General features: G+C 43.6%; 1 protein-coding gene across 1 annotated transcript; it reads right to left on the reverse strand.

Moving 5' to 3' along the window:
* Positions 1 to 1587: 1587 nt before the first annotated feature.
* LOC140070264 (serine/threonine-protein kinase Sgk1-like) lies at positions 1588 to 6702 on the reverse strand. The gene is made up of 6 exons (XM_072116616.1): positions 6042 to 6702; positions 2758 to 2918; positions 2398 to 2648; positions 2151 to 2213; positions 1922 to 2060; positions 1588 to 1818 (listed from the first exon to the last, which is right to left on the reverse strand). The coding sequence occupies exons 1-6, from the start codon at positions 6700 to 6702 to the stop codon at positions 1588 to 1590; spliced, it is 1506 nt and encodes a 501-aa protein (XP_071972717.1).
* Between the last annotated feature and the right edge of the window lie 5172 nt (positions 6703 to 11874).

Below are 11874 nucleotides of genomic sequence, written 5' to 3' on the forward strand. Positions count from 1 at the left end.
AGCAGATGCTACCTTCTTTCGGTCCATGGCCGGTAGGTAAAGGAGGGAATTGAACCCTTCCATTGTGTCTGTCATGGCTGTTGGATGAAGGTGCCGATGCAACCTTCTGTCAGTCCATGACCGTCAGGTGAAGAAGAGGATTGAACCCTTCCTTGTGTCTGCCATGGCTGTTGGATGAAGGTGCTGATGCAACCTTCTGTCAGTCCATGACCGTCAGGTGAAGGGGATTGAACCCTTCCATTGTGTCTGCCATGGCTGTTGGATGAAGGTGCTGATGCAACCTTCTGTCAGTCCATGACCGCTAGGTGAAGAAGGGGAGAGAACCCTTTCTTGTGTCTATCATGGCCGCTAAGTGAAGGAACAGCTGATTCCTCCAGTCGGTCCATGACCGGTGGTTGAAGTAGTAGACGCTTCTTTCTATCAGTCCATATTTGGTAGATGAAGTAGCATCCACTTTCTTCTTTAAGTCCATATCCGGTAAGTGAAGTAGCCGTAGCTTCCTTCTGTCACAATCGGTAGGTAAAGTCATTGCCACCATGTTCATAGATGAGCTGTCTAGATGGTTACATAGCAAGTATGGTTAAAAGAAGTTCTTCGCTTTTAACCTAATAATGACTTGCTATGTTGATCCAGAGGAAGGCGAAAAAAACCTCTGAGGACATTTGGTTGGCATGTACTCACATCAGAGGAAAAAATTCCTTCCTGACCCCATATATGGCGATCGGATTATATCCCTGGAATATTGGTGCTCGAATCTATGTGGATGTTATGTGGTGGAAGACTGGTCACATCGACTTTGTTCTTTAAGTCCATATCAGGTAAGTGAAGTAGCCGTAGCTTCCTTCTGTCACAATCGGTAGGTAAAGTCATTGCCACCATGTTCATAGATGAGCTGTCTAGATGGTTACATAGCAAGTATGGTTAAAGAAGTTCTTCGCTTTTAACCTAATAATGACTTGCTATGTCGATCCAGAGGAAGGCGAAAAAAACCTCTGAGGACATTTGGTTGGCATGTACTCACATCAGAGGAAAAAATTCCTTCCTGACCCCATATATGGCGATCGGATTATATCCCTGGAATATTGGTGCTCGAATCTATGTGGATGTTATATGGTGGCAGACTGGTCACAATCGGTAGAAATGTCACAATCGGTAGAAATGTCACAATCGGTAGAAATGTCACAATCGGTACAGTAGCCATAAATTAAATTCTTCCAAGATGTTACTGGAGCGGGCTGGATTTTATCAGCCATTTACTCCTATAAAAGACAAAACAAATAATATCTAAGTATCTTCTTATTATCTGTATAACTGTGTGTATGGTGGAGGGGGGATAATAATGGTTTGAATAATGGAGAACATGTGTCTATATATAACTGCAATGATCACACTTTGGATGTGTCTGATACTTACAAAGTCCCATTGGAATGGTGGGCGGCCTTTGCCGGACTCCACGTCGTCCCAGTCAATTGTGTTAAAGAAGGGGTGGGATCTGGTGGACGATGTCATTGCTATACGGTCACATGGAAATTTGCACAATAGCTGGAAAATGAGAGAAATAATGAGATATGATATAATGTATGATTTCTATATAATCCACCCAATGTTATCCTTCTTACTACTCACCCCTTGGATGAAATCGATGGCATGAGGGCATGTTCCCGGGAGAAAATCAGGGACATCTTCCTGCAGTGACCAATAGTAATCCTCCAGTGAGCCTTCGCCATAGAACGGCTGATCTCCTACGCTCATCATATAGAGGATTACGCCAAAAGCAAACGAGTCCACAAGATGATTATACGGCTCCTCGTCCAGCACCTGTAAGACATAAGTCAGGAGATAAGGCAGGGTCTACACACACAGCGCTATGAGGACCGGCCTGTGATAGCACATGGCTTAGTAGTTATATGACGTTCCTTACCTCTGGGGCTATATATCCAGTGCTGCCTGCAATGCCTGTGGTGGTGTCTTCTCTAAACACATTTATTGCCGAGATGCCAAAGTCAGCAATTTTAATGTGTCCGATGTCATCAAGGAGAATATTTTCAGGCTTCAGGTCACTGCGGAAAGAAAGAATTTATAAAGATAAACATCTCCCATAATGTATGTAATATAAGGAATCACAGGAGATAGATTTATGTCTGACTTACCGGTGTATGACGCCGTGGTCATGAAGATATCGGAGTCCGCAGTACATCTCTGCCGCGAAGGGTCTGGGGAGAAGAAAGTAGATGATAGATCAGCGGTGACGTCCGTGATCAGTGACAGAACATACAATAACACGTGTCCTACTCATGTCTTTATATTCCTCCCTAGGCCCCGTTCTCTAGGACCACAGAGGCTCCAGATTTTTAGGACTTTTCCCTCAATAATTCAACCACAATATAAGAAATGTACCTTGTTGTCTGCATGTCAAAGGGCATCCATTCCATCATCAGGCCGAACAGGTCTCCTCCGGCCATATAGTCCATGGCTATGATGTATTTGGTGGTTGTCTCCATAGATCCCCGCAATGATATCAGAAAGCGGCATTCAGCTCCAATTCTAAGGACTTCCAGTTCTGTGGAGATTGTGTCCTTGATTTTACTCTTGGACATGATCTTTACGGCCAGCAGTTCATCAGTGATGGGATCTGATGCCAGGACAACCTGAAGGAGAATGATAACAGATCAGATTGAGAATTATAAGGAAAAGTACTGGGTTTTTGATAAAGATTTGTGTGAAGAATAAAAGTAGATTCATGTTTTGGCCACTTACCTTTCCATATGCCCCCTTTCCAAGGTTTTTCTGAAACTCAAGATTGTTAACATCGAAAGGTCTTATGGTGTTAACAAGTTGTGTTGGTGTCTGGGGTCGGGCACTGGGAAGGTCTTCCGCTGGCATGGCCGCTATGTCAGAGTCTGGCTGAGCGCTTCCATCTGCTGAGATAAAATAGGAGATTCCTTATTACACTAAAGTCACCTGCAATTTTATCTTTATATAATAAACTGAAAATGTGTCATTACATATAAGGGCTCACTTACTAAGGGTCTGCGGAGCGCATTTTCGCCGGGTTTCCGGAAGATTTCCGTTTTGCCGCACAAGATCAAATTTTGGCGCAATGGTGCCGGCTTGCATGCAACAGAAATCGGGGCCGTGGCCGTCGGACAAGCCGACGGATTCGGACAAAGCGAGGATTCAACATTTAGAATTGTGTTGCAAGACATGCACTTACAAGCCCCGGGAAGAAGAAGGTGAACTCCGGCGGACCTCGATGCGGAAGCGACGGATGCAGGAACTCGGGCGCAAGATCTTAGTGAATCGCGGCAGACCTGATTTCTCGTTGGACAACGCACCGCGGGATCGCGACAGCACCAGGTGAGTAAATGTGCTACTTAGTATTCTTATAGTGAAACTATATTATTATTATTAAAGGGCTGAGCCTTCTTCATAGCCAGTGAGTTTTTGCTATATATTGCTAGTACCGATCACGGGTGTTTTCCCGTCATCGTTTTAAACCTTTCATTACAATGTGCTATCAGCACATTGTAATGAATGTGGAGGAAAATCCCCATATACTGCCATACTGTAGTAAGGCAGTATATGATAGGATCGATCAGACAACCTACCCTAGATAAACTACCCTAGGGAGTCTGAAAAATATTTTTTTTTAATTGATAATCAAAAATTAAAAAAATTCAAATCACCCCCTCTTTCTAGAACTGATACAAATATAAATAAACAGTAAAAATCATAAACACATTAGGTATCGCTGCATCCGAAAATGCCCGATCTATAAAAATATAATAACCCTCTTTCACTGCGTTTAACCCCGTAACGGAAAATAGAGCCCAAAGTCAAAAATAGAACTTTTTTGCCATTTCGAAAATAAAAAAAAAAATCAATAAAAAGTGATTAAAAAGTCGCACAGTCCTAAAAACAATAGCAATGAAAACGTCATCAAAAGTCGCAATAAATGACACCACCCACAAACCGAAGTGTGAAAAAGTTATTGGCGCCAGAAGATGGCAAAATCAAAAAAGAAAATTTTGTACAGGAGGTCTTAATTTTTGTAAATGTATGAAAACATCATAAAACCTATACAAATGTGTTATCCCCATGATTGCACAGAGCCAAAGAATAAAGTAGACATGTCATTTGGGGCGCACAGTAAAAGCTGTAAAATCCAAGCCCACAAGAAAATGCATTTTTTTTACCATTTTTACTGCGTTCAGAATTTTTTCCAGTTTCCCAGTACACGACATGGAACATTAAATACCGTCACTATAAAGTGCAATTTGTTACACAGAAAACAAGCCCATACACCGCTCTTTACGTGTAAAATTTAGAAAGTTATAGATTTTTTTAAGGTGGGAAGTGAAAAATGGAAATTAAAAAACAAAAAATGGCGAGGCCATTAAGGGGTTAATAATAACTTTTAAACAAAACCCTGTTGCCCCTAGCAACACGCATAAGAATAAGACCTAAGATTCCATTTTAGAATTTAGAACTCTCTGGAATAATGGAATCTGATTTGTGAGTTTTTGCTATTGGAAACAAGGGCATTTTTAAATAGATCTCTAGAATCTAACCCCTTACCGACATGTGACGTAATACTACGTCACATGCCGGGTGCATGGAGAGGGCTCATGGGCTGAGCCCTCTCCATAGCTGGTAACTATTTGCTGGTGTTTTCCCGCTGATCTCCGCCGCCGGCTTCAAAAAAATGCTAATCGTCGCTCCCCGTGACGTCACTGGGGAGTGGCGATCCGTTGCCATGGCAGCCTCGGGTTAACCTATTCATTACAATGTGCTATCAGAACATTGTAATGTATGAGGAGTAAAATCCCCATATACTGCCATACTGTGGCAGTATATGATAGGATCATACAGACACCCTAGGGCAGTGATGGCGAACCTTTTAGATACCGAGTGCCCAAACTACAACAAAGACCCGCTTATTTATCGCAAAGTGCCAACACAGAAATTTAATTTGTGATTTATACTTCCTTCTCGGTCACAGTTTTCATTGATACCAGCCCCTGAGGACACCAATAAAGCAGAAAATAGACCCAGGTACAGCTGTCACTTTAAAATAGCTCTGTGCACAGCAAGTCCTGGGCTGTCTGGGACTGCAGGAAGATACCTGGAGTCATCTCTGGTGATGGCCTGAGTGCCCACAGAAAGGGCTCCGAGTGCCACCTCTGGCACCAGTGCCATAGGTTAGCCATCACTGCCCTAGGGTTAAAATACCCTAGGGAGTCTGAAAAATAGTAAAAATAGAAATAAAAAAAAGTTTTAAAAAAAAAATTGCAATTAAAAAACCTAAAAACTCAAATCAGCCCCTTTTCCCTAGAACTGATATAAATATAAATAAACAGTAAAAATCATAAACACATTAGGTATCGCCGCGTCTGAAAATGCTCGATCTATCAAAATATACTAATGTTTTTTCACTGCGTTTAACCCCGTAACAGAAAATCACACCCAAAGTCAAAAATGGAACTTGTAATCAGAAGTCGCAATAAACAACACCTCCCAAAGTATAAAAAAGTTATTAGCGCCAGAAGATGGCAAATTCCCCCCCCAAATTTTTGTACAGGAGGTTTTAATTTTTGTAAATGTATAAAAACATTATAAAACCTATACAAATTTGGTATCCCCGTAATCGCACAGACCCAAAGAATAAAGTAGACATGTCATTTGGGGCGCACAGTGAAATACGTAAAATCCAAGCCCACAAGAATACGGCACAAATGTGTTTTTTTACTAATTTCACTGCATTTGGATTTTTTTTCCTGCTTCCTAGTACATGGCATGGAATATTAAATACCATCATTTTGAAGTGCTATTTGTTACGCAGAAAATAAGCCATCACACAGCTCTGTACATGGAAAAATAAAAAAGTTACAGATTTTTGAAGGTGGGGAGTGAAAAATGAAAACGCAAAAACGAAAAAGGGCTGCGGCGTTAAAGGGTTAATAAAGGCCTAATACATAATATAAAACCAACTACCCCCCTCTTTCCCCCAGTTTTATAGTACTAAGTGATTTCCATCTTACCTGGTTCCAGGGATGCGTTGGGTGCAGAGACAATCTCTGAGGCTTTCTTGCTCTCTGTGAAGGACGTGTTCATGGCTGGTGACCCGGATCTTCTTAACGCTCCATTTCCATTAATTATGGCTTTGGCATAGATGAGACCTCTCAATCCTTGGACAACCCAATCTCTGTTGTTCCTGATTCTCCTCTTGGCTGCCTCTCTCTGTAGGTTTGGAGTCTCTGGACTGTGGGATCTGGTGAAAGAGACATGTTGTGGTCTTACTTGGAGAACCTCTTCCATCTCTAACTCTGAGCTGATATTTCGGAGTTTCTTGAGGATTGAGTATTTGTTCCTCCTCCTGGAAGCAGGGACCAATTCTCCAAGTTTTTTCATGCTGTTGAGAATGGCCCTGTTAAGGTCTTCATTGGCAGAGTGAGATTCCATCAGGTTCTCCATTTTCCTTTTCTGTGTAAGGATTTCATGTCTCTTGATCTTTCGGGTCTTCTCCAGATCCAGTCTTTTGTATGCCATGTTTGAGTCATCAATGTCCACATCAGTTGGTGGACAGTCCATTACCCATAAGTTGAATAATGGTTCCTGCTCTTCATCAATTCCTCTCCTCTGTAATAGAACCCGATCTCTTTGGGCTCTTCTCCGTATTTCGGATTTTGCTGCAGAATGCATCGTGATTACCTCACCCTTGGGAGTCTGTAAGGTAATGATTTACTACAAGGGGTGACAGTGGGATATAGAAGGTGGTGATGTCATCAAATCATCTATGACATCAGATATTTCTATTGTGATGACCAGAGCTAAGGTTCCATGCCATGGGTTACCATGACCGTCCATGAGGTCATAGTATTGGTGTTCTAGAATATTCAGTAGATGATGATTGATTGATACACCATGGGTCATAATTTTCATGGCTTGTACGCCGGCAAAAAGGCATACAATCCAGGATTTAGATGCAATTCTCAGTGCAGAGAAAGGAATTTCGACTTCTCGACCCATTTGCCAGTTGGGCGGGGAAGGGGCAGTGCCATTTTTAGCTCGGCTTCCCCTATGTAGAAATCTCTCATGGGAATGGTTTAAGAAATTAACAGGAATACAAAATGGGACGATTTGTACCAGGGGCATAACTAGGAGAGGGCCCCATAGCAGACTTTTGAATGGGGCCCCCCTACACCCACAAAAAATCTACATATTTTATACTCTGTGGGGCATACGCATCAGGGCCTCTGCGCCATGTCAGTGGCGTAGAAGCCCTAAAATAATCGCAAATGTTAGCTTATTGCTAACACTTGCAATTATTTAGCCCAATCTGCCACCTTCGCGCCAGTGCGGTCGGGAGTGGGCTGGTGCGGGACGTCACTGTCCCCGCGTTGCAGCCAGCGCTTTTCACAAGTGATATGTCGCCAGATGTGTTTAGAAATAAACGCTTCGCAGGACTCTGCCCGATGCTGGAGCCTCTTGATGTTTTGCCTGCAAATATGCAACGGCGGGGCTATCATAAGACGGCAGATATCCGCCTATATTCTGATACACATTTATACACTGACAAATATGCTGTGCACATATTATACATAATGGGGCACATTTACTTACCCATACGGTGAGTGCCTGAAAGTGCATTGTCCGAGAATAATGCACTGTGCCGCGATTCACTAACATCGTGCGCCCGATATCCTGCATGTGTCACTTCCCCGCTCAGGTCCGCCGGAGTTCACCGTCTTTATCCCAGTGCATGTAAGTGCATTGGTTGCGACACAATTTTAATCTTAAATTCTGTGCTCAGTCTGAATCAGTCGGACGGTACGCCCCCGATCTCTGTCGCATGAAAGCCGACGCCGCTGCACCGGCGTAAATCCCGAATACCATGAACAATGGGATGGAAATGCGATCTGCGGATGCTTAGTAAATGTATGTAACCTTTGTAACCCTATATGTATGTAATAATGCGCATCCACCATTCTTTAGTGTGTCAGGTTAGATGCTGGGGGCCCCTGACACTGTAGGCCCCAAAGGGAATCTACCATCAGGGATGCTCCATGCCTCAGTAGCCTGTATCAACGGCGCCTACCAGCTCTTCTTTAGAGCAAACCACCAGGCAGCTGCTCGCCCTCATCTGCAAAGCCGGAGATCCATGAAGAAATATGTAGAATATCCCATATAAATATACCATGTACACAAAATGGAATGACCATGGGTGATACCTGTGATATAGAAGGTGCCAATTACCAGAATAACTGGATTATTAGAGCTTTATTTGTGGCAAGATACCTGTTAGTGTAAACGGAAATCCAATTTTAAAGGATTGGAAAAATTGACCAGAGAGGATGAAGACAGGGTCGGCTCCAGGTTTCAGTAGACCCCTGGGCGGCAGAGCCTAAGTGGCCCATTTTGCAGTAAACTCATATCAGAGTCATTAAAAATTCCGAAAATAAAACAGTCTCTTGTTCTGGAGTTTGGGGGTCAGATATAACCAGAGGAGTAAGAGAAGCTGTTGGACACCAATCTACAATCTGTATCAGATCCCCAACTATGATGTATCATATATAACACTGAGGACAAGGCACATTATGGACCACTAAGTAACCACTTACCATTCACATGTAGCCACAATGTAAGACAAAGTTTCAGACATTTAATCCAGATACAGTGCAGGTCCAGCGCTTTTTTACTCCTGGATTCTGTGTACTTTTTATTATCTGGATGATTAGACATAAATTGGATGTTGATAAACTTCCCCTAAAAATATGCTGCCCTTGCAAAAGCACTCCAAAATGTTGTAAAGTTACTCCTTATAAAATCCTAAAATATTCCCTAGTTTATCATCCCAAAACCCCCTCCTGGTTATTTATATTCAGTCCTACATTATGGTTATATTAAATACGGCCCAACGTGGTTATACTATATACGACCCCACATGGTTATATTATATACGTCCCCACGTGGTTATATTATATGCAACCCAACGTGGTTATACTACAGTATATACGGCCCCACATGATTATATTATATACGTCCCCACGTGGTTATATTGTATACAACCCAACGTGGTTATACTATATACGGCTGCACGTGGTTATATTATATACGGCCCAATGTGGTTATATTATATACAGCCCCACATGGTTATACTATATATGGCCCCACATGGTTATATTATATACGTCCCCACGTGGTTATACTATATACGGCTGCACGTGGTTATATTATATACGGCCCAATGTGGTTATATTATATACAGCCCCACATGGTTATACTATATAGATCCCCACGTGGTTATATTACATACGGTCCAACGTGATTATACTATATACGGCCCCACATGGTTATACTATATACGTCCCCACGTGGTTATATTATATACGGACCCACATGGTTATACTATATAGATCCCCACGTGGTTATATTACATACGGCCCAACGTGATTATACTATATACGGCCCCACATGGTTATACTATATACGTCCCCACGTGGTTATATTATATACGGACCCACATGGTTATATTATATACGGCCCAATGTTACAAGGGGAATTCATAATACAAGCGCAGGGCATAAGGAACAAGCTTTCTCTAGGACACGAGGCACAAAGATTCGTCAGGATATGCAGGAAAGGCCCGGCTATTTATTAAATGAATGGGGTGCTCCGCACGAATCAGTGGCGGGCTGGCCCTTTAAGAGTCAGGAGGCCGTAGTGCGTGCGCCCTAGGAGACATCATGGAAACGTAGACCGGTAAGGAGACCTGCCATGGATGTGCTGGGGGAGAGAGGGGTGCATGTGTTTGCCTGTGACCCAAGACCTGGGTCGCAGGAGCACCCGTGACACTATGATGATGCTGCTATGATGCTGGTAGAGATGAGCGAGCACTAAAATGCTCGGGTACTCGTTATTCGAGACGAACTTTTCCCGATGCTCGAGTGCTCGTCTCGAATAACGAACCCCATTGAAGTCAATGGGAGACTCGAGCATTTTTCAAGGGGACCAAGGCTCTGCACAGGGAAGCTTGGCCAAACACCTGGGAACCTCAGAAAAGGATGGAAACACCACGGAAATGGACAGGAAACAGCAGGGGCAGCATGCATGGATGCCTCTGAGGCTGCTTAATCGCACCATTATGCCAAAACTATGGGTAACAGCATGGCCATGACAGAGTGACAGAATGAAGCTAGATAGCATCTAAAACATCCAATAATTGACCCTGACACTATAGGGGACGGCATGCAGAGGCAGCGGCAGGCTAGAGAGAGGCATGGCGACATACCCTAAATGGACTCAGGCTTCAAACCAATGGGTGGCAGAGAGGAACCAAAGGAGGTGAGCAAGAAGCGCTCAAATAATATCGGTACATGATAAAAGTTTGCCAGTATATTTTGTGGATTACACAGCAGGGTGGCGACAAAGTTAACATGGAAGCCATGAAAACAACCCAAAATTCTGCCTGACACAGCTCGTTTGATAAGGGGACCATGTTTGGAGGCAGTGAACTAGTAGTAGATTAAAGGTGCTGCAGTTAAAACTATGTTAGTTGGATCTTGGTATGGAGCTGGCGCTCCGCTGCCAGGCGAGCTTTCGCCAATCCAAGCCCCTGTCTCTAGGCTACTCCCCAAACACCACTTCTAAGAACCTTTTGTATAAGATCAAGTGTAGTAGCGTTCTTATAAGTTTAGGATATGCCGGGTGAGGGGAATGTAAACAGATGCGCAAGAAGCGCTGAAATAATATCCCTAAATGGTAAAAGTTTGCCAGTATATTTTGTGGATAACACAGCAGGGTGGCGACAAAGTTAACAACTTTGATGTGGAATGCCCTGTAATAGCTCTTGGGCGGTGTGCCTTTTATCGCCTAGGCTCAGCAGTTTGAGCACCGCCTGCTGTCGCTTAGTGACGGCACTGCTGCTGTGCCTAGAGCTACCGACTGATGGCGCCATGCCCACGGATGGTAATTCGGAGGAGGAGGAGGTGGAGGAGGGGTGGGAGGAGGTATAGTAGGCTTTTGAGACCTGGACCGAGGTAGGCCCCGCAATTCTCTGCGTCGGCAGTATATGACCAGCCCCAGGGTCAGACTCGGTCCCAGCCTGCACCAAGTTAAGTGTAGTAGCGTTCTTATAAGTTTGGGATATGGCGGGTGAGGGGAATGTAAACAGATGCGCAAGAAGCGCATGATGCGCATGGAGCTGGCGCTCCGCTGCCAGGCGAGCTTTCGCCAATCCAAGCCCCTGTCTCTAGGCTACTCCCCAAACAGCACTTCTAAGAACCTTTTGTATAAGATCAAGTGTAGTAGCGTTCTTATAAGTTTAGGATATGGCGGGTGAGGGGATGTAAACAGATGCGCAAGAAGCGCTGAAATAATATTGGTAAATGATAAAAGTTTGCCAGTATATTTTGTGGATAACACAGCAGGGTGGCGACAAAGTTAACAACTTTGATGTGGAATCCATGAAAACAACCCAAATTTCTGCCTGACACACCTCGTTTGATAAAGGGACGATGTATGGAGGCAGCTATATGGACGACTTTTGGAGGTAGCAATGGAGACAACGTGTGGAGGCTGCTATGGAGACAATTTAATTTGGATAGTGCCTGTATGTGGCAGTCCCAAAAATTTTTCAAACCAGAGGAGCAGGTAGGTGGCCCTCCAGTAAAATGGAATAGATTGAGTGCCTGTATGTGGCAGTCCAAAAAAGTTTTCAAACCAGAGGAGCAGGTAGGTGGCCCTCCAGAAAAATGGAATAGATTGAGTGCCTGTATGTGGCACTCCCAAAAATTGTTTAAAACAGAGGACCGGGTAGGTGACCCTCCAGAAAAATGGAATAGATTGAGTGCCTGTATGTGGCACTCCCAAAAA

Source organism: Engystomops pustulosus, chromosome 7 (assembly GCF_040894005.1).
Source record: "Engystomops pustulosus chromosome 7, aEngPut4.maternal, whole genome shotgun sequence".
NCBI classification, from domain to species: domain Eukaryota; kingdom Metazoa; phylum Chordata; class Amphibia; order Anura; family Leptodactylidae; genus Engystomops; species Engystomops pustulosus.